Below are 23,743 nucleotides of genomic sequence, written 5' to 3' on the forward strand. Positions count from 1 at the left end.
GCGCCAGCATGCCCAGCTAATTTTTATATTTTTAGTAGAGACGGAGTTTCACCATGTTGACCAGGATGGTCTCGATCTATTGACCTTGTGATCCACCCGCCTCAGCTTCCCAAAGTGCTGGGATTACAGGTGTGAGCCACGGCGCCCGGCCAAGAACAGCCTTTTCAACAAATGGTACTGCTGGGAAAACCTGATATCCGCATGTGAAAGAATGAAATTGGACCCTTACATAACACCATATACAAAAAGTAACTCAAAATGAATCAAGGACCTAAATATAGGACCTAAAACTATAAAACTCTTAGAAGAAAACAGGGTGAAAACATCATGACATTAGATTTGGCAGTAATATGACACCAAAGGCACTGACAATAAAAGAGCAAACAAATTGGACTATAGAAAACTTGTAAACTTTTGTGCACCAAAGTATACTATCAGCAGAGAAGCAAGGTAACCCCTGAATTGGGAGAAAATCTTTGCAAATCACATCTGATGAGGGATTAATATCCAGAAGATATAGAGAAAACTCCTAACAACAACAAAACCCAGTTAATAATGGGAAAAGGACTTGAATAGACATTTTTCCAAAGATATAAAATGGCCAATAAGCACATGAAAAGTTCTCAGTATTACTGACTTATAGGGAAAGTCAAATGACAACCACAATGGATACCACTTTACACCCATTGGGATGGCTGTTATTTAAAAGAACAAAGCCACCACCACCAGAACAAGTGTTGGTGAAAATCTGGAGGAATTAGAACCCTTGTGTACTGCTACTGGGAATACAAAACAAGGCAGCTGCTTCAAAAAATGGTGTGTCAGTTCCTGAAAAACTTAAAATTACGTGATTCAGCAGTTCTACCTCTGGTTGTATGCCCAGAAGGAATTGACAGCAGGGATATAACAGATAGTGTTAAAACCATGTTTATAGTAGCATTATTCTTTCCTTTTTTTTGAGATGACGTTTCATTCTTATTGCTTAGGCTGGAGTGCGGTGATGCAATCTCAGCTCACAGCAACCTCCACCTCCTGGGTTCAAATGATTCTCCTGCCTCAGCCTCCAGAGTAGGTGGGATGACAGCACGTGTTACCACGCCCAGCTAATTTTTGTATTTTTAGTAGAGACATGGTTTTACCATGTTGGCCAGGCTGGTCTTGAACTCCCAACCTCAAGTAGTCCACCTGCCTCGGCCTCCCAAACTGCCAGTATTATAGGTATGAGCCACCATGCCCGGCGAGCGGCATTATTCTTAGCCAGAATGTAGAAGCAATCCAGATGTCAGCAGAGGAAGGCTAAAGAAATGGCTAACAGAATATTATGCATCCTTAGAAATGAAGAAAATTCTGACACATGTGCTGCAACATGGATGAACCTTAAAGATATTATGGCAGCTTAGGTCTGCTAGTCAGAAAAGGACAGGTACCGTATGATTCCACTTGTATGAGATACTTGGAGTAAGTGAAAGTAAAATGGTGCTTGCCAGGGCCTGAGAGGAGGCGGGGATTGGTATTGTTTAACGGGTCCAGAGTTTCCATTTTGCAAGATGAAATATGTTCTGAAGATGGTTGGTGGTAATATTTATACAACAGTGTGAATGCACTTAATGCCACTGAACTGTACATATAAAAAATGGTTAAAGTGATATTCAGAAACTGACACTAACGAATGTAAGTTTCGGAATTAACTGATACAGAATTTAAAATAACTGTCTTAAACGTGTTCAGTGAGCTAAAAGAGAATTCAGACAACTAAATGAAATCAGGAAAACGATACATGAAGAAAAATGATAAATTTTATGTTATATATATTTTACTCCAATTTTTAAAGATAATTGAAACAGTCCAACATTGATTATTTCATGTTTTAATTATAAAAAGCACTTGATCTGGACGTGGTGGCTCACACCTGTAATCCCAGCACTTTGGAAGATGGAGGCAGGTGGATCACGAGGTCAGGAGATTGAGACCATCCCGGCTAACACAATGAAACCCCATCTCTACTAAAAATACAAAAAGTTAGCCAGGCATGGTGGCACACACCTGTAGTCCCAGCTACTTGGTAGGCTGAGGCAGGAAAATCACTTGAACCCATGTGGCGGAGGTTGCAGTGAGTCGAGATCCCGCCACCACACTCCAGCCTTGGCTACAGAGTGAGACTCCATCTCAAAAAAAAAAAAACAAAAGCAGTTGGAGTTATTCTTTACTAGGGTCCTTTTGCACCCAACCCCACCACACACCCAACATTTGGCAATGAGTGAAGACCTTTTTTGGGGGTTGGGTACTACTGGCATCTGTGGGTAGAGATCAGGGATGCTGCTAAACATCCTACAGTGCACAGGACAGCCCCCCACTGTGAAGAATTGTCCAGCCTCAAATGTCATTTCTGCCGAAGCTGAGATACCCTGAAATAGAATGATGACCAACTAAAAGCCTAGAGAGGACTTTATACGATTGCATCTTTGTTTAGGGAAGAAAAATTATGACAGTATGAAAATTGGGTTGTACAGTGAAAATTGAGATTCATTAAGAGGTATATTAATCTGCTGGGGCATATCACCAACGGGGTGCCTTAAACAACAGAAAGAAGTTCATTCTCTCACAGCTCTGGAGGCTGGAAGTCCAAGGTCAAAGCACCAGCAGGGTTGTTTTCTGGGGAGGCCTCTCTCCTTGGCTTGCAGATGGCTGCCATCTCTGAGTCCTCTTATGGTTTGTCCTCTGTGTGCACTTAGTCCTGCCGTCTCTTTCTTTTCTTAGAAGTACACCAGTCCTGTTGGATTAGGGCCCTACTCTGTGACCTTACTTATTTCTGTAAAGGCCTAATCTCCAAATACAGTTGTCTTGGGAGTTAGAACAACATACGGATTTGGGGTGCGGGAGGACACAATTCAGTTCATTGTATTCTCCCCTATGACCCCCAACAAATTTATGTCTCTTCACTTCAAAAATACATTCACTGTATCTCAACAGCTCTGAAAGTCTCAACTCATTCCAGCATGAACTCCAAGTTCGGAGTCTCATCTAAATAGCATCAACTCAAGTATAGGGGAGACTTGAGGTGTGATCCATCCTGACACAATTCCTCCCAGCTGTGATGGTACGGGCATAGGATAGACATTCCCATTTCAAAAGGGAGAAACCGGAAGAAAGAAGTTACAGCTTCTACGCAAGTCCAAAACGTAGCCAGGCAAATACCATTACCTCTTAAGGCTAAAGAATCATCTTTGGCCCCACACTCTTCCCTCTAGTCCCTCTAGGGTGGCGGCTTTGCCCCTGAGGGCTGTGGCCAGAGGCAGCTGGCTTCACCGTAGCTAATAAAAGAGGCCCTACCCTGTGAAATCAAGGAGTAGACATGCTTGCCCTGAACTTATATACTCTGTCTTGGTGGCAGTGGCAGCACTGACGGTCACTGAATTGCCCTTGGGGTCATCCTTTTCTTGAAGGACTAAGAACGTTTACACCCAGGTAGCTCTGCTGTCAGAAGTCCAAAAGTCTTACTTTATTTTATTCCATGTCCATCCCCTTTACTCCAACCTGCCAGTGTCTCTGCTGGAATAATCCTGTCTCTCTTCCCGGGCTTCTGCTGAGATGGCAGTTTTTCTCTCTGTAACATGCTTTCTCATTTTTGGCAATATGGATAGCCTGAGAATTTTCTGACTCTAGTTCCTGATTCCCTGTTACTTAACAATTTTTTCTTTAACTCATCTTTCTTTTTTTGCATTTTACTGTAACCAATAAGGAGATACCAGATTGTATCTTCAACACTTTCCTTACAAATCTCCTCTGCTAAATATCCAAGGTTGTCACTCAAAAAACTACTTCTCCATTTCTATGTAGTTGTTACAGTGACACCCACCTCATGATCCAAATCTGTACTATTTAGGGTTTTCCAGAAAAACAAAACCAGTAGCATGCTTTTTCATATGTGGGATATTTATTAAAACGAATTGGTTCATGCAAGTATGGATTCTGGTGAGTTTAAAATATGCAGTGTGGGCCAGCAGCCTGGAGACACGGGAGAGCTGATGGTGCAGATGAAAACCAGAGGCAGTGTCTTGCTCAGGAAAGTCAGTACTTTTGTTCTGCCCAGGTTTTTAGCTGATTGGATGAGGCCCAGCACATTATAGAGGGCACTGTGTTTACTGAAATCTCACCAACTTAAATGATAGTCTCCAAAGATTCATTCTAGATTGACACATAAAATTAACCATCACCAGAGGTAATGATAATAGTCTAGATAAGGCAGGCCAGCAATCAACAGAGTTTTTAAAAAATCTGAGTGAAATGGATATAACAGACTAGAAAATATAATTGGATGTGGGAATTAGTGCAAAACTGCAAGACTTTGCTTCTGCAAAGATGGTGGTACCAGTTTTTCTAAAATGCCCAGGGCAGAAGACACTGCTTTTACTGAGATCATTGCTTAAAAAGGGATTCTCCACCTTGGCAACACGTAGAATCATCTGGAGGATTTTAGGAATCTCTGTGTCCAAGCTGTGCTGCACACCAGTTAAATCTAAATTCTGTGTGTAAGGCCGGCTGGGTGGCTCTAGCCTATGATCTCAGCATTTTGGGAGGTCGAGGAAGGTGGATCACCTGAGGTCAGGAATTCGAGACCAGCCTGGCCAACATGATGAAACTCCATCTCTACTGAAAATACAAACATTAACCGGGTATGGTGGCACATGCCTGTAATCCCAGCTACTCAGGAGGATGAGGTAAGAGAATTGCTTGAGCCCAGGAAGTGGAGGTTGCAGTGACCCGAGATCACATCATTGCACCCCAGTCTGCTGGGTGACAGAGCAAGATTCCGTTTCAAAATAAATAATTACTTAATTAAATGAAATTAATTAATTCTGGTCGTGAGAGCAGGCATCAGTATTTAAAAACCATTCTAGGTGATTCCAGGGTGTAAGCAGCCTTGAGAACCACTGTTGAGAAGCAGAGTCATGGGAAGCCTTTTAAAAAAATTCCACCCAACATAGAATACACTGTATTCCACCATGGAACACTGTGCAGCCATAAAAAAAGGATAAATTCACATCCTTTGCAGAAACATGGATGAAGCTGGAAACCATCATTCTCAGCAAACTAACACAAGAACAGAAAACCAAACACCACATGTTCTTACTCATAAGTGGGAGGTGAACACTGAGAACACTTGGACAAAGGGAGGGGAACATCACACACTGGGACCTGTCGGGGGTGTAGATGACAGGTTGATGGGTGCAGCAAACTACCATGGCATATGTATACCTATGTAACAAACCTGCATGCTCTGCACATGTATCTCAGAACTTAAAGTATAATAATAAAAGAAAAAAATTATATATGCCCAACAAAGTCCTGGAGTACTTGAGCCCGCGTTTCATTTCTGTGCTGCTTTTCTTTCCCAGCTGGCCTTGGTCGCACGGGCACTCTGATAGCCTGCTACATCATGAAGCATTACAGGATGACAGCAGCCGAGACCATTGCGTGGGTCAGGATCTGCAGGCCTGGCTCAGTGATTGGGCCTCAGCAGCAGTTTTTGGTGATGTAAGTAGAAGCATCTGTAGTTCCAAGGGAGCTCATGGGGCTGGAAGCTCTATTGCCACCATGTCCAGCAAGTGGAATTCCCCTTAGTCTCCAGTAACAACAGCTTGTCTAGTAGGAAGAAATCGTTCATGTGTCTTTCTGGAAAGCTCTATTGATGTTATTTCAATGCTCTAGGAAGCAAACAAGCCTCTGGCTGGAAGGGGACTATTTTCGTCAGAAGTTAAAGGGGCAGGAGAATGGACAGCACAGAGCAGCCTTCTCCAAACTTCTCTCTGGTGTTGATGACATTTCCATAAATGGGGTCAAGAATCAAGACCAGCAAGGGCCTGAACCGGTAATCAAGCCATTTCTGTCACGATGTTGTTATTGCTTTAACTGCTGTTGAGACCCTGTCAGGGCATGGAGAAAACTGGAGGTAAAATAATAAAGCAGCTCTTGGGGGATGATTGTCAGTTTTTTATATTTATGACCCTCTCCAGGTACTTTTTACCCAAAATAGTGGAAACAAGGTTGTATATTCATAAAACTATGTTTTATTCACTCGGCAGGTGCATAAAAGGTTGTGAAGTGAGCTCTTTAGCCAGATCTACTCCTGCCCCCATTCCTTTTTGCCATTTCACGACCACTTATTTAGGAAAGCAGTCATTCTCAAATGGAGAGCTTTTAACAAATCAAGGCCTTAGGGGTAGCAGTACTGCATTAAGTGGCAGTAAGTAGACTGTGAAATGTTAAAAAGAATGTTTTTAGACTTGAAAGCCCATTATCCTTCTTCACTGTTGATGTGTTTTATAATGAGAATGCTGCTGGGTTGTCTCCGAAAGTCAGCTTGGGCTGTCTTAAAATGTGACCTGTACCTGGATTGTGAAAGGGGAAAAAGATTTTAGAGTTCGCAGAAACTTGGACTGTCTGTGTTTATGTGGCTCAACTGCCGCGGTGCTTTACTGCATTAATAAATGCAAGTTAAATCATGAGCTCAGTGTTTTTTTACTTACACAGTACAGCGATGACGACGAAATCAATGGAATGACACAAGGTGATAGACTTCGGGCCCTGAAAAGCAGAAGACAATCAAAAACAAACGCTATTCCTCTCACGTGAGTCTGGGTTCCTTTGTTGTGGTTGACGTTTTTTCATATGTGTGTGGGGTCCTTGGTGAGGGCTTTTCCTGTACATTTTTCTCCATAGTTGCAAGCCCATGATGCCACTGTGAAATGCTTGCCTATGTTATTTAAAACCTAGGGGTGCTGGCCTTGGAAGCTCTCAGCTGTCCCTTGTTTACCTTTGTCCTCTTGAGCCTTTATAGGAGGGAAGGCGACATTAAGGATGCTTTTTCTCCATGAATAATTAGCATGGGGTATCCTCAAGAGTGTGACAGCAGATGTAAAGCCCAGGATGCCAGACTTGTCCACAGTTAGTAAAGTGGTGGAGTGCTTTGCATTCACCATGTTGCCCATCACTTGTTTTGATCAGCATGACATGATGGCTTAATGACATTATGTTGTTTTGGGGCGACAATGAGCTGGTCTAAACTATACTTTGGGTTTTTCATTTGTTTCTTTGGGGAATTATTTTCTAATTATGGAGGAAGATTTAGCCTGAGAATAGGAAATGTTGTAGTTACTGAGTGTGTGTATGTCCATATGTACATTCTTGTGAATGTGTGTTAGTTGAGATTCAACCTGATGGAGTATCCAAGATTGTTAGAAAAATATGCAGAAGCAAACTACATGACCATGGCAGCATTTGTAGGCTGTTCTTTAGCAGATGCTCCCACTTGCTGCCATTGGATTTCTTCCTTCTAGTTACTTCCTTTTTCATTGTAGGGTACCAGATTTCCAACCTTTTTGCAGGGGAGGGAGTATGATGGGCATAGATCATTTATTCAGTAAACCTCTTATAATATGGTAAGGAAGTATGATATAATAGATCATTTGTATTGGCAAAGAACAGGTTTTCTTTTTAATTAAAAGTAATTCCTCACTAGTGTCTTGTCATAACAGTTCTGAAGTAGAATTACATGTAAGGCATGTATCATTATGGGTTGTTCCCCTGGGAGGGTCTTCTTAAAAGACCCAGTGCAAGGAATTGAGTTTTGTAATACGCAATGTTATGTGAATGAATGTAGGGCATCAATTTTGATTATAGGCATTTATTAAGCATTTCTTTTGCAGCATAGTAGTGCTTTAGTCAACTAGACTGCCTCAAAAATGGTACCTTTTGGCTGGGGGCAGTGGCTCACACGTATAATCCCAGCACTTTGGGAGGCCAAGGCAGGTGGATCACCTGAGGTCAGAAGTTCAAGACCAGCCTGGCCAACATAATGAAACCCCGTTTCTACAAAAATTGGCCAGGCATGATGATGGGTGTCTGTAATCTCAGCTACTTGGGAGGCTGAGGCAGGAGGATTGCTTGAACCCAGGAGGCAGAGGTTGCAGTGAGCCAAGATTGCGCCATTGCATTCCAGCCTGGGCAACAGAGGGAGACTATGTCTCAAAGAAGAAAAAATATGTTGCCTTTTGTGTAATATACTTAATTCCAAATGCCATTTTCTTTTTAACTTCCTTAAAATTCTTTATCTAAGGCCTTAATGGTCCTTTTTATTTGAAAGTATTATTGTGGCTCCAGGTCATCATCTGGGTACTAATTCTGGACATGGCACAGGAAGCAGGCAGTGCCCTCAAGCAGTGCTTCTCAGACCTCAGTGTACATGAAGCACCTGGGTGCTTGTTGAAATACAGGTTATGATTAGTGTGGTGGTAGCAGGGCCCAAGAGTCCACATTTCTACCAGAGGCTGCTGGTCCAGGGACCACACATTGAACTGTAAACCCTAGGAAACTGACGCTTTTGTGGCTGATTTTAGCTGTGTCCTGGTTTTTTTGTTTTGTTTTTCAGAGTAAGCATCATCAGTTTATTTTTTAATATTTTGTCACTTGCTGTTCAAAAGTCGAGTTGAGAGTCAGGGGATACAAATCCTGCTTAGTCAAAAGTTCTTGTTAAATAGGAAATTTCCTTTAGTCACCCTCTGAATCTGCTACCCTCATTAACATGAGTTCAAGTCTAGCTGGGCGTGGTGGCATGCGCCTGTAGACCAGGCTCTGCGGGAGGCTGAGGTGGGAGGATCACTTGAGCCCAGGAGTCGGAGGCTGCAGTGAGACATGATCACCGCATCTAGCCTGGGTGACAGAGTGAGACCCTGTCAAAATAAATAAGTAAAATCAAGTACAATGGTAAAGGATAAACAAACAAAGAGGTAGCTCAGGATTCCTTTTGGTAATAGCATCCTAAAAATAATACAGGTATATATAAATAGCCCCACATAACACAAATAACAAACATTTAGGCCACACTTTTAAAGAAGAAAGCAAAATGCTAGGTTTTCTAAGCTCTGAGTTATGTGTATAGACTCCAGGGGATTTTTGATGAGTCTCAGCAAATCTCCTTCCTCCTCCTTTACAACATTTTGCTTATTCCATCCTCTGCTTTTTCAAACCCTGTCTGCTATTATTTGCAGCTTTTTGGCCCTAGAAAATGTCAGTCGAAGGTTTTCTTTGTTTTCCTCTTGTATCTTTGTGGTTATTTTAGAAATAGAAGTCCCTGAGGCACTGTGTTCAACAATGGCTTGGGTTGAAAATTACCAAATCAGTTTCCTCCTCCCAATTTTGACTCATCGATTTCTGTGAGCAGGTTATTTTGATTTAATATTGATATTTAGTCTTATAAAAATACAGTACATGCAAGAAGGAAAGTTAGTGAGAAATATATAAGTACTAGTGATTTTTAGGAGAAAGTTATGGTACATAAGATGTTATTCCAATGATTGGTTCCTCTCTCTTTTTTTTTTTTTTTAAGACAGAGTCTTGCTCTGTTGACAGGCTGGAGTGCAATGGGGTAGTCTCAGTTCACTGCAACCTCTGCCTCCCAGTTTCAAATGATTCTCCTGCCTCAGCTCCCGAGTAGCTGGGATTACAAGTGTGCTCCACCACACCCAGCGAATTTTTGTATTTTTGGTAGCAACAAGGTTTCACCATGTTGGCCAGGCTGGTCCTGAACTCCTGACCTCAAGTGATACGCACGTCTCAGCTCCCAAAGTGCTAGGATTACAGGAATAAGCCACCGGTGTCCGGCTGGTTTCTGTTTTATAAATGGTTGGTTTTGGGGGAGAGTTTATGTTTTTAGCAATTGTATAATGGCCATTTACTCAGCCTGTCTCATCCTGCCTACAATGATGACAGTAAGCCGTGTGGCACCATGACATTGAGCTGATCTTCAGATCGTGATGACAAGTATATTCCCTGTGCTAAAATGGATTTGGTAGATCTCACAACTTGAGCCATGAGGCCTGTCATTCTGCATACTGATGATTTTGGCAGGTTTGGAGATGGGTATATGTGTTAGCAATGGAAAATAATTCTTAAGCCATGAGATTTACTGGATGAACAAGGAACCATCTATAATGCTGACACCTGAACATTCAGGCCCTTCTGCCTTCAATCAGGAGCTGAAAGTGAAGGCTGGGATGAATAGAGTTCTATAGTGCTCCCAGGTCATTTATTCCATTCTGTTTAAATATTCACCCCTGTGATCTTAATATATATTAGTAGGCTTGTTTTTTGTGGGAAGATTAAATAAGATGGTGTAGGTATAACTTGTGGGTTGAGGTTAGGTTGTATCTCAAGTTCACTCTTTAGTCTAATCCGTTTCCGCAAATTAAGATGTCTGGAATGTAATTTTTTTTCCCCTGAAATGGAGTCTTGCTCTTTCATTCGGGCTGGAATGCAGTTGTGCGACCTCAGCTCACTACAACTCCACCTCCCGGATTCAAGCAATTCTCCTTCTTTAATCTCCTGAGTAGCTAGGACTACAGGCGCACACCACCATGCCTGGCTAATTTTTGTATTTTTAGTAGAGATGGGGTTTCACCATGTTGGCCAGGCAGGTCTCGAACTCCTGACCTCGTGATCTGCCCACTTCAGCCTCCCAAAGTGCAAGGATTATGAATGTGAACCACTACGCCCAGCCTGACACATAATTTTTAATGATGAGAGTGATAAGGTCAACAATAAAAATGACGTAATAAGCCAAATCAGTCATGTCCAGATTGATCAGCAGTACTCCGCATGCAGCAGGCGCTCAGTAGAGCCTTTAGTATTTGCTCACAGATGTATCCAGGTGATCGTTTGGAAGTGCAGACATTGGAAGGAGCTGCTGCCCCTCCAAATGGGAGGAGGTTTCCTTCCTCGCTCCTAGAACCCAACTAGTGGATTAAGAAACACCAAGCTGAGGCTGGGCACAGTGGCTCATGCCTGTAATCCCAGTACTTCAGGAGGTCAGGGCAGGAGGATCACTTGAGCCCAGGAGTTCGAGACCAACCTGGGCAACATAGTGAGATCCTGTTTCTACAAAAAAAATTAAAAACAAAAAAAACTAACTGGACATGGTGGGATGAACAGATGGTCTCAGCTGCTACTTGGGAGGCTGATGTGGGAGGATTGCTTCAGCCTAGGAGTTGGAGGTTACAGTGAATTATAACACACTGCACTCCAGCTTAGGCAACAGAGCAAGACCCCTGTCTCTTAAAAATAGAGGCCAGGCACAGAGGCTCACACCTGTAATCCCAGCACTTTGAGAGGCTGAGGCGGGCGGATTACCTGAGGTCAGGAGTTTCAGACCAGCCTGACCAACATGGAGAAACCCTGTCTCTACTAAAAATACAAAATTAGCCGGGCCTGGTGGTGCAAGCCTGTAATCCCAGCTAATCGTGAGGCTGAGGCAGGAGAATCACTTGAACCCAGGAGGCAGAGGTTGCAGTGAGCCCAGATCATGCCATTGCACTCTAGGCTAGGTGACAGAGCAATACTCCATGTCAAAAAATAATAATAAAATAGCCAGGTGTGGTGGCTCACACCTGTAATCCCAGCACTTTGGGAGGCTAGCTGGGCGGAGGTCAAGAGATTGAGACCATCCTGGCCAGCATGGTGAAACCCTGTCTCTACTAAGAATAGAAAAATTAGCTGGGCCTGGTGGCATGTGCCTGCAGCCCCAGCTATTTAGGAGGCTGAGACATGAGAATCGCTTGAACCGGGGAGGTGGAGGTTGCTGTGAGCCAAGATCGTGCTACAGCACTCCAGCCTGGTAATAAATAGTGTAAGATTCCACCTCAAAAAATAAAATAAATAAATAATTAAAAATAAAGAAACACCAAGCTAACAGCCAGCTAGTATGAAGAAAATGAGTGTGGAAAACAACTAAGAAAAATATATAGTCTGCATACCTAAGTGAAATTTTGCTCATTTTGTGTTGCCCTGGGTTAGATGTGAACCATATTATAGAAATGTGCCATTCCCCTAGCTTCCTGCATGATTCAGGATTTAGAGACTCCATTGAAATGAGATCAGTTCTACTGTGTTACATTCATTTTTAGTTGTGCCTCCTATGATCTTGTTAACTAGTCTGGGGTTTTCTGGTTTTGGTTGTTTGTTTTTGGTTATCTGGGTTTACCTCCTTTGCCCCTTGTGGTTTGGTTTGGTTTTGTGTGTGTGCACATCTTATGCTTTTTGAAAAACTTCAGCCATTTCTCTATGACTGATTTCAGTATCACGAAGTTAAATTAACATGGGGAAGTTATCTAAGTCGTGACTGAGTCCCAAAGTATCGAATCTGTTTAAAGACAGCCTTTTTTTCTCCAACGTAAAATGGCAAAACTCCACCCTTTTTGACCGCCCCTTTGTATCCCTATTGCTGTTCTGGGCTTTTAGGGTGTCTAAAATTCACATATGGCTTGATTGATTGATTGATGACTGCGTTATTTATTTTGGCTTCCCAATTTGAACATCTGTTCTTTCCCCTTCACCCCTTTCCAGATGCCCCCTAGCTGTGCTGACCTCTGCACTGTGTAGTGTTGTCATCTGGTGGATTGTTTGTGACTACATTCTTCCCACCCTGCTATTCTGTCTCGATGGTTTCAGAGCACAGTAGCCATCAGGACCCCTTGACAGATAGCTGCTGTAAGTGTCCTGTTCCGTTTCTCTGCCGTCACTTACTTCTGGGGTCTAGTGTGTGCCCACAATGCATGTTTTTCTCCTTGTCAGCTCCTAGCTTTGTTGGTTTGCCTATTTTCCAAGGTTCTTTTTCTGAATCTTTTCAGTTTACGGGATGGTGGTGGGGAGGGAAGGTGGGCTCCACTGTTCTGCCCATAGAAAGGATATTAACATACCTTGTTTTAAAGTTGTGCTTATCCTTAACAGATATTTCAAAATAGCAGTTAATAAATAAAGATACAGAAACAGTTTTTCTTCCCTAATAAAAGGATTTAGTTAGCTTGGGATAATTGGGGTGGTTTTCTTTTCGTCAGTTGGCTATACAGCAGTTTCCCTCTAGTTTTCTGTATCTTGAGTATACCCTTCCCAATCTAGCAAAGAAGCATTTTCCCACTGATCTACTTTCATTAAAAATTTGATTTTGTAACCTCTAAATCTACCATGGCACCGCAGCTCTGTCATAAGTCTTCTCTCTTTAGTGTGCAGAATTTCCTGCTCTGTCTCATTTTGTCTCTTCCCCTTTAGGGAATACAGTAAGCACAGTGTGTAGCACTTGATGCTAAATGAAAGTGGGAGGTCGGAGCTGAGGCCACCTCTTTAGGTTGGTGCATTTCCATATGGCAGTCACTGCTCCTGCTTTTCTCCTTGCTGAGATATAGCCACAATGCCTCTATTAGGCTAATAGCAACATATTTGTATTTTCTTGAGATCTTTCATCTTTGAAATGAAGACCTTAACAGCGAAGAGGCTTTATTTCTGCAGAAGAATGTGGAAGAGGCCCACTTCTGGAACAGCACGCTGGAGACCCCCAAGGGGCGGGTGCATCCTGTGTCGCGGGCTCCACCACCACCCTCCTGTGTCTGAGCTGCATTCTTCCTTCTCTGAAGCTTTTTCCTTAACTCATATTTTCAGAATTTCTTCTCTTGTCTCCTCTTGGACTTGGAAGTTATGAAAGAATGCAACAGTCCTTTGCAAGATCTCTTCCAAAGAAAAATTCCATTGCAACCAACTCTGGTACTTTGTGGCTTCATTGAGTATTTTCACATAGCTGAGAAAGATTTAAAAATCAAGCTGATTTCACTCTTCAGAATTAGGCAAAACCTGCTTAACATGCTCCTATTTATGGCATTTTCTTGAGTATCTTACAAATACAAGCTTATTGTTGTGCATTCAGACATGCTGTTATTTCTGAGATAGATTAACCTTCTGGGTGTTTTCTCCTTTACTTCTCTTAGTAAACTTGGATTGCCACATATTCTGACTCAAGAGCATCATGCACTACATACATTATTCTTCACAAACTGTTCCAAGTGGCAACAATGTTCTGAATGGGTGGAGCAGTTGCTAATAATACTTAGGCACTTTGCAGTTGAATGATCATTCCCAGGGTAAGTTTCAAAATGGTCTCTATTAGGCTCTTTTGTTTCCAGCATTCCAGTAAACTCTACTTTTGTTGTTGTGGTTAATGACCTTTGCTGTTTCATTCTAGACCCAAGTAGAGTATTCATTTTAGCCTGCCCAATTATTTGGAATTTTCAGAAGCAAAAAGCTTGCGACAGTTACAGTGGTATTAATAAGTATCATCTTTGTAGCGCCCCCAAGACTTCTTTCAAAAGGGCCTTAATTGTAAGATAGGTGACTCCTGAGCGCCACCATCCTCCGTCATCACCACCCACATCTGCTGGCAGTGGACGCAGGTGGTGTGGCATTGTCTGATGGATTGTTTCCAGTGAAAAGCTCCTGTTACGAGGCATGCCTGGAGAATTAGGCCGTAACAACACTTCAGGCTGCTGAGTCGGACTCGGAGATAGTGGGAAAGGCTTCTCTGCAGGCTGCAGGGCCTCAGGGTCACTTTTGTGCACACTCTTGTAGTGTCCGGAATGGACAGCCAGTATCATAGCACATAGTTGCCCTGATGGATTTTTTTTTCTTGGAATTGGATGTTTATGTTGCAGATCTGGCTTTTTAGTTTTTGGCTTTGCTGTGTTCCTTGAGTTGCAGATTTCACCGTATCTGAAATCTGAGAGTACAGAGGCTCCAAGGATGCTACATAGAAGAAGGTGAACTGCAGTATGGGCAAGAGGTAGGCAGGATGGAGGATTTTGTCAGGGGCGTTTGGGAAGGAAGAAAATCCATCTGCTGCACACTGCTCTGCAAAGCCATGCTTGGCCTCGGTTGGATTGGAAGGCAGAAGGCAGCAAGTGCCTGGGTTCCCTGTGGCAGAGGCAGCACGTCACCCTCTCGTGCCTGTCAGGTGGTGTGTGCTGTCACTGGTGATAGCTCAGTAGAGTTCTGCCCCCACCCCCACTTAATGCATAACCTGCAGTTAGGATAACTACCGTGCTGTTGGAGCAAATAACTGGAATCTTTTCCCTGGTATGATTAATACACTCTCAAGTTCTGTCATTCTCTTGGTTTTAAAGTTCCACAGAAATTACTAGCTATTTAATATCAATATTATATCAGTTCACTTAATTCATACTAATTTTATAGAGAAATACTTTTTCAAAGCTGTTTTCTAGCAGCCTGACTATGTGATTTAGCAGCAGTTTCTTGTTTTGAATGGCGTTTAAACACTTCAGTCATAGTTAATCTGAGAAATCAGGATTCAGATTTCCTAAGCAGGCAGTGTATCAGTTCTTTCTTCCTCAGATTAATGATATTGTGGTGTACTTGTTGTCTGTACTTTTGGCCAACCATGGCCTCAAATTATTTGAGAAGTATGTGTTGTATTTTAAAAAACAAAAAAAAGCTAATAGGAGTCTCATTTTCTCCACACGTAAAGGGGTGGACGAGGGGCAGGGATGAGAACAGTGGCAGCACCAGCGCTGGGCCTGGGCTTCAGAAGCAGCAGTGAAGCAGCAGCAGATTGTTTTGGCTTGGGATTCTTTATGCAAAATTCTAGGTTCAGATCCTTAGCAGAGATGAATAAATATTTCCCCTTTATATAAACAGAAAGAATTTTTAGGGATAGGCAGGCTGGATCATGCCTGTAAATCCAAACACTTTGGAAGGTCAAGGCAAGAGAATCACTTGAGGCCAGGATTTTGAGACCAGCCTGGGCAACATAGCAAGACTCCATCTCCACAAAATAAAAAATTAGCTGGGTGTGGTGACATGTATCTGTAGTCCCACCTACTCTGAAGGCTGAGGTGGGAGGACCAGTTGACCCCACGATTTGAGGCTGCAGTGAGCTATGATTGCACCACTGTACTCCAGCCTGGACAAGAGTGAGACCCTGCCTTTAAAAAAAAAAAAATTTTTTTTTTTTAAATAATTCTTTGTTTTTAGAAGTAGAATTCACAAGCCAGGGTAATAGTTGCCTTTAATCCTACAATTAAGTCTGCATATACTCTTCTTTTTCTTTTTTTTTTTTTTTTTGGAGACGGAGTTTCACTCTTGTTACCCAGGCTGGAGTGCAATGGCGCGCGATCTCGGCTCACCGCAACCTCCGCCTCCTGGGTTCAAGCAATTCTCCTGCCTCAGCCTCCTGAGCAGCTGGGACTACAGGCACGCGCCACCATGCCCAGCTAATTTTTTGTAGTTTTAGTAGAGACGGGGTTTCACCATGTTCACCAGGATGGTCTCGATCTCTTGACCTCGTGATCCACCCGCCTCGGCCTCCCAAAGTGCTGGGATTACAGGCTTGAGCCACCGCGCCCGGCATCTTCTTTTTCTTTTCTTCTTTCTTTTTCTTTTTCGATACAGTCTTGCTCCATCACCCAGGCTGGAGATCGGTGACACAAACGTGACTCACTGCAGTCTTGACCTCCCAGCCTCAAGTGATGCTCTTACCACAGCCTTCTGAGTAGCTGGAACCACAGGCATGCACCACCACACCTAGCTAATTATTAGTATTATTTGTAGAGAAAAGTCTCACTGTGTTGCTCAGGCTAGTCTCAAACTCCTGGCCTCAAGTAATCCTCCTGACTGGGCCCCCCAAAGTGCTGGATTTACAGGTATAAGCCACTGCACCCAGCCCTTTTTTCTGTTTTGTTAGAACATTCAACATTTCAGATGATCACACTCTATGAGAATTTCTGAACCAAACATTGGCTGATTTATCCAGGATTCATGTCCCTGTGTCAGACTGAAAGCTAGTTTCATGGGGTCTTCAAAAATCCTGCATGAATAAAGTGAAACAGTGGGGAAAGCTGCCCTTTCCCTTCTCCCCAAAAGGCTTGGGACTGCTGGCCCAGACAAGCTCTACGTTATGCTCTGGTTGCTTCTTAGGGATGAGACCTTTAGCATTTTACTAAATGTTGGATATGCTTTTGTTTGGGTCATGCTGAGGTTGTAGTAAGTTGTTAATCTTAGCATATTTTAAGGCCCTTTCTTTGGTGTATTAGCCAGCATGGTGGTAGCTCAGACTGGTGAGGTGGGATGCTCACTAATTGTAATGGTTCCTTCTTACTCTTTTGAGCTGGGTTCTCATAAGTTGTTAACTGGCTTTCTCACCTTTGTGTTTGAATAGGAGAGAAGAAAGTTTTTTAAGTCAGTGCTTTCTCTTTCAGAAAAATTAAAGTTAGTATCTATAAATGTGTGTATATGTGTTTAGTTTGTCAGAGATTATCTCTTGAAGAAAAGAACTGCATATAGGCCTGGCATGGTGGCTCATGCCTCCCAGCACTTTGGGACACCAAGGTGGCCAGATCACCTGAGGTCAGGAGTTCGAGACCAGCCTGGCCAACATGGCAAAACCCCTCCTCTACTAAAAATACAAAAATTAGCTGGGCGAGGTGGTGAGCACCTGTGGTCCCAGCTATCCAGGAGGCTGAGGCAGGAGAATCTCTTGAACTCGGGAGGAGTTGTTTGCAGTAAGCCGAGATCACGCCACTGCACTCCAGCCTGGGCAACAGAGCAAGATTCTGTCTCCAAAAAAAAAAAAAATTGCATATAAAATCTTTTGATGTCTTCTGCTGTTTTCCCTATGACAATTTAAAGAGGAAAGAGAAAAAAAAAAAAAAAACCACAAAGGACCATCTGCCTCCAAAAGGACATTCCGCGTGGCCTTTATCTCAGAATGTTCTCTGTTGTACTTCCTCCTGGGCAGTCTACTTTCATATGCACCAGTTTCTCAAGACTTTTAGAGTTTAATTAAGGCAAGCTTTACAAAATTTGTTTTCACTTTCTTTTTAGTGGCACTTGGAGATTTAGTAAGTTGTTATAATCCAGACAAAATTCATATTTTGCTTAAACACTTTTTAAATTTTTGAAATGTTATATATAAAACTAGCATTGATTTAGTGGATTATTACCCATACTTACAGCTTTGAAGAGTGAATATTGTGTAGTTACTTTTTAAATTTATGTTCCTTTTTTTAAGAATTTGAGCTTCTTAATGATGTCTTGTTTCATGACTAAAAATCTGAGAAGCTACTTTTACTTTTGGGCACAAAGATCTGTTTGGCTGGTGGATTTCTTTGGTGTGGGAATTGCTTAAAATGCCAAGCCATTCATCTTCCAGAAGCAAAGCCCTCTGGTTATCTTTGTCTAACCTTCAAAGAGAAATGAGATGCTTCATTTTAAAAGGCCTTGATGTAAAATGTGTTTCAGATTTTTTTTTTTTTTTTTTTTGGCAAATGTGTTGATGGAAAATCCTTTAAATTCTCAATAAGATAATTTGCACTAAAGTGCAAAAATAACTTCCTCTCTCAAGTATTTGCAAATGGTTTCAGTGAATATAATCTTATTTTTTTCCAACTGTTTTCAGAGTAATTCTTCAGTCCAGTGTTCAGAGCTGTAAAACATCTGAACCTAACATTTCTGGCAGTGCAGGCATTCCTAAACGAACCACCAGATCTGCTTCAAGGAAAAGCAGTGTTAAAAGGTGAGAAAAGAATCCTCCTCTTCTGCAAGCATTGGTTTTCCAGTTTAATCTTGGGACCCTGTCTCTGGAGAGTGACGTGAAATTAGGAGAAAGCAGAAGCTCTGTGATGGGAGATTAATCAAATGTGTATTACTTGTTCATTGTCTAAGAAAATCTGGATTATTTTAATGTAGGCTTTCGTTTTGTTTTGTTTTTCAGAAGTAATTCTCAACACTGCAAGTATGATCTCTGGGTCATGATAAGGGAAAGTTTTTAAATTAAGCATTTCCAAAGCTGGCTGTCAGGACTTGGAGGACATCTTTCTAGGTGTATATCGGATACAGTGTCATTGCTGGACAGTTAGCTGCAAATTAGTGTGATGATGGAAATGAGATAACTCTAGAGAGTTTGGGGAGCCTTCTCTACCAGGTGACTCTTTGTCCTCTTGGCCACGGCCTGCACCTGAGGCTCAGTTACTTCTTTCACGGTCATCACTGTCTTCAGTAAGTGTAGGCAGAATTTCACAAGGAAGCCAATGTGTTCTGTGACTACGTCGGTGATTCTGTTGTCTTTGGATATTTCTTATGAAGTGGACACGTCATTTTTAAAGTATTCTGAAAACAGATACCATTTGAAGAGAGAATAGATGGCCCAGGAGTGGAAGCGGGGCACCTTTTCATCTTTGCCTGGTGTTGGCAGCCCGTGCAGCCCTGTTTTTGTCCTCCTGGTAAAAATGATCTCTTCTAATAGACATGAGTGACCAGGAGATAATCAGAACCAGACTTTAAAATGTCCTGCACATGTGCCTCGCTTCTTTTCAGCTTCCCTGTCCTGTATATGTGAGGCTTTGGGCCTAGGGGCCTTATCAGTGTGAAATTAGTCCCCAGTGCAAAACAGCCAGTCTCCCGAGAGACCCTTGGCAGAGCTAGGAGCTCTGTGCGCTTTGCCTTTCGAGGACTTGTGCAGCTGTGTTGTGATTCCTCTTTGCTGTTTGTTTTGTACAACTTCATTGCACACTTACACGCACATGGGGATGCAGCAGCGCCCAATGAGCATTTGAGGACTGTCAAGCACTGACTCATGATTTCAGGATTTAAAATTTTTCATCAGAGATGTATCAAATATTCCTATTTCTTTACTCTTCAGTTGTACTTGAGAAGAATATTGGAGAAAAACTGATGAAAGGTCAAAGATTTAGGTATGGTGGAACAATGCAGAGTGTTATTTATAACAGTGAGAAACAGGAAATGGGCTCAACATTGTTACATTGTGCCAGATGCTGTGGGAGTCATACAGTTTAGTTCACAAAGCAATGAGTGAGAACAGCCACACATAACAATTCTCAAGCATGGTTTGCGCCTATAATCCCAGCACTTTGGGAGGCTGAGACAGGCGGATCACTTGAGGTCAGGAATTTGAGACCAGCCTGACCAACGTGGTGAAACCCACTCTCTTCTAAAAATACAAAACTTAGCCGGGTATAGTGGAGCACACTTGTGGTCCTAGCTACTGGGGAGGCTGAGACAGGAGAATCACTTGAATGTGGGAGGTGGAGGTTGCAGTGAGCCAAGACTGCTGCGCCACTGCCCTCTAGCCTGGGAGATGGAGGAAGACCGCATCTCAAAAAAAAGAAATATTCTGAATTATGACTCTAATTTTGTAAGTATACTATATATGTATAGAAACACATCTATATTTATAGATGAATAAGTTTCTATATACGTATAGAAATAAGACAAAGGAAAAATATGCCCTCATGCTAATAAAAGTTCTGGTTAGTGGGACAGTTGGGTTTTTTTTTTTTTTTCTTTTTTATCATCTTATTTTCCAATTTTTCTACAATAAGCGAAGGGAAATGGGTGTGTTTTAACTGACACTTTTAGGTGAGCCAAACTATTAAAAATTCAGGCTGGGTGTGGTGGCTCATGCATGTAATCCCAGCACTTTGGGAGGCAGAGGCGAGTGGATGAGGTCAAGAGTTCAGGATCAGCCTGGCGAAGATGATGAAACCCCGTCTCTACCTAAAATACAAAAATAAGCCAGGTGTGGTAGCAGGCGTCTGTAATCCCAGCTGCTCAGGAGGCTAAGGCAGGAGAATCGCTTGAACCCGGGAGGCAGAGGTTGCATTGAGCCACGTTCATGTCACTGTACTCCAGCCTGGGCAATAGAACAAGACTCTTGTCTTTAAAAAAAAAAAAAGATTAAATTAAAAGTCTACCATTGATGACAATTAATTTTGACATGTCTTGAAGAGGTATATTATTTTTAAGTATGAGTGCCCAGGCTTTTGTTTTTTCTTTGAGACAGAGTCAACCAGGCTGGAGTCAACCATGCTGGAGCGCAGTGGTGCTATCGGCTCACTGCAACCTTCGCCTCCTGGGTTCAAACCATTCTCCTGCCTCAGCCTCCCAAGTAGCTGGGATTACAGGTGTGTACTACCACACCTGGCTTATTTTTGTATTTTTAGTAGAGATGGAGTTTTGCCATGTTGGCCAGGCTGATCTTGAACTCCTGACCTCAAGAGATCCACCCTCTTTGGCTTCCCAAAGTGCTAGGATTACAGGTGTGAGCCACTGTGCCCAGCTGCTCAGGCTTTTATTACAGCCTAGCGTGTCTTGCATATATAATTCTCCTTTTTGCTTTTTTAGATTATGCATTTTAGGTTATAGAGGAATAGAGTCCAGAAGCCTGGCTGATGCTTGCCAGGTCACACCACCTTCCTCTGAGGAAGAAAGGGCTGGTCTTGCCTCCGTTTTTCTATCTAGGTCTTGTTGCTTTTTCACGTCACTCTGGTGACCTGAACTCCTGCTTCTCTGGAGAAGGGGTTCCTGGCTGCGGCGAGCATCTGGCTGAGGTCCCTGTGAGGATGATTTGAGGCTCTTAAGGTAGATTGCACAGTCAGGGATCTGGACTGAATGTTGAAATGGCCCAAGCCAGTTTCCAGGAATTCTGGATAATGTTGAAAACCAGAAAGACTTACTTTAAATTTCAACATGGACTTTCAGAGATGATGTGGAGAGCAAAAGGAGTTGAGCAGTGAGGATGAATTGGGGCCTGCGGTTTATTTAACCACCTTCCTCTATGCAGGTTCTTTTTCTGTGCCTCTTTTGGGGCTTTGGCCTGTGTTCACATCACCTTACCTGTTATCCACCTACAGCTTACAAAAGAAAGGCAAATAAATTATGTATAGTTTTTGAGAATTGGGGGCAGCCGAGCTGTAGCCTGGAGCTTTTATCCTACTGAATGTTATTCATAATATCCTGCTGACTAGTATTCATTTCTGGTTGCAGGGTAATGAGGGGATTAGAATATTGGTGCATGGTCTGATTCTGGGCAAAATAGTATGAGCTGGGATTCTTGAGTAAATTCAAAGTATTGAGTTGAAATCTTTAAACAGCAGTAGAAAAAAAAATAGAGCACTCTTTGGGGTCCTTTCGTCCCTCCCTACAGGGCACCAGGGTTGCCATTTCTTACCGGTTCGTTGTCACCTTGGTGACGCATAGGAACTTGACTTTCCATTTTCATGTTCCTTGGTGTCCGGGATGAAGACTCCACGCAAACTCACTTTGCACTTAATTGGCACTTTTGATTTTCGGGTTTACTGAGAGGCACTTCAGCTTTGGGGGACTTTTTCACAAACAGCAAAGGAGCAATAACTTGGGGGTGATGAAAAAAATAGGATTGATGTCTTAAACTATTTGTCTTGGGAAAAAGTGCCACTGTTTCTCACAGCAGATGACTATCCCCTCCTGTATCCATTTGAAGCTGTGCCACATTGACACCTAAATTTCATGTGGCCACTGGTCTGGGACAGCGGCCAGGCAGCGTGTGTAGCCCTCAGCCCTGCTAGTGCTCTGTGTGGCATCTTCTCATTCCCTTCCCCGAGTCTGGAGAGGGAGGTGAGTGGGCTTCTCCACCTCCCACTGCCCATTAGAGCTGTAAACCCATGCTAACCTTTCTCTTTTAAGAACTAATAAATCCAGTGAATAATTGGCTCCGTTGACTTGACCTGTTTTCATGTTCTCACATAACCTCTCTGAAGAGCTCTCTTAAAACAGTCTTGGAAATTTCATCGTGCTCTGAGTGGAGAGCCTGCAGCTGCCTCATTTGCTCACATTCACTTCATGTCTTCATGCAGCCCTTCCACCGGTGCTTGCGTTAGCTTATGCTGTTTCTTTTGGGCAGGCTCTTCTTTTTTTTAAATGATAACTTCATTCATTTTCTAAGAAACTGTCATGTACAAGTGACTTTAATTCTGAGTTGCATCATTGGGAACCATCACTTTCTGCTGCAGCTGCCAACCCAAACCTAAGGTCTGGGGCTTTGGGGTGCTTTGTACCTAATTCTTCATATTGCAGGGGTCGGGGAGAGAAATGCTCAGGTTCTTTCCTTAGCCTTTTTTTTTTTTTTTTTAAGACGGAGTTTCACTCATGTTACCCAGGCTGGAGTGCAATGGCGCGATCTCGGCTCACCACAACCTCCGCCTCCTGGGTTCAGTCAATTCTCCTGCCTCAGCCTCCTGAGTAGCTGGGATTACAGGCACGCACCACCATGCCCAGCTAATTTTTTATATTTTTAGTAGAGACGGGGTTTCACCATGTTGACCAGGATGGTCTCGATCTCTTGACCTCGTGATCCACCCGCCTCGGCCTCCCAAAGTGCTGGGATTACAGGCTTGAGCCACTGCGCCCGGCCAGCCTTTTTTTTTTTAAAAATTGAGACAGCATCTCCTTCTGTTCCCCAAGCTGGAGTGCAGTGGTGTGATCTTGGCTCACTACAACCTCCGCCTCCCAGGTTCAAGCGATTCTTCAGCCGCCTATGTAGCTGGGATTGTAGGTGTGCACCACCTGACTAAAATTTTATTTATATTCTTAGTAGAGTGGGGTTTCACCATGTTGGCCAGGCTGGTCTTGAACTCCTGACCTCAGGTGATCTGCCCACCTCAGCCCCTCAAAGTCCTGGGATTATAGGCATGATCTACCACACCCGGCCTCTTTCCTTAGCCTCTAAAGCCACAAGTGTTTTCAGGAGCCCTTCAGTTGGGAGTAGCTGCTGCTAGGTCCTCTGACTTCTTCAGTGTTCTCGTGTGGCTTTGCCCATGTCACACCTGCCACTGCCTCTTGACCCTCGGAGCCTCAGATCTCTATGCCTGTTCCATTGCCTCTGGGCATGAATTTTTGGCGACTGCCATTATCTCCAAAAGTCCATCAGGAGAGGAGTCCCAGAAGGTTGTCTCTAAATGTTTCTTTTTAAAATACTGTTTCTCTCCAGTCATTTAAAATATTAATGATCCTTTGAAATTCCAGATATTTTCCCACTTGCCTCACCAGCTGACCCGGATCTTTTGACCCAGTGCTCTGT

The 23,743-nt window shown here is 43.0% G+C and overlaps 1 protein-coding gene across 12 annotated transcripts in view; it reads left to right on the plus strand.

Annotated features, from left to right (window-relative positions):
* The window catches only part of CDC14B (cell division cycle 14B), a 118,963-nt gene that overhangs the window by 86,044 nt on the left and 9,176 nt on the right, over positions 1 to 23,743 (plus strand). For 5 of the 12 annotated variants that reach the window (XM_017547173.2, XM_017547168.2, XM_017547169.2 and 2 more), the window contains exons 10-13: positions 5,397 to 5,535; positions 5,710 to 5,869; positions 6,532 to 6,629; positions 18,287 to 18,403. In XM_017547173.2, coding sequence (XP_017402662.1) covers positions 5,397 to 5,535; positions 5,710 to 5,869; positions 6,532 to 6,629; positions 18,287 to 18,403 — 514 coding nt within the window. Of the gene's footprint in view, positions 1 to 5,396; positions 5,536 to 5,709; positions 5,870 to 6,531; positions 6,630 to 12,396; positions 12,541 to 13,098; positions 13,776 to 18,286; positions 18,404 to 23,743 lie in introns of those variants that run through there. The other 7 variants (XM_017547175.2, XM_037745238.1, XM_037745239.1 and 4 more) reach the window with 4 other exon arrangements.

Source organism: Cebus imitator, unplaced genomic scaffold (genome assembly GCF_001604975.1).
Source record: "Cebus imitator isolate Cc_AM_T3 unplaced genomic scaffold, Cebus_imitator-1.0 Scaffold196, whole genome shotgun sequence".
In the NCBI taxonomy this organism is placed as follows: Eukaryota; Metazoa; Chordata; class Mammalia; order Primates; family Cebidae; genus Cebus; species Cebus imitator.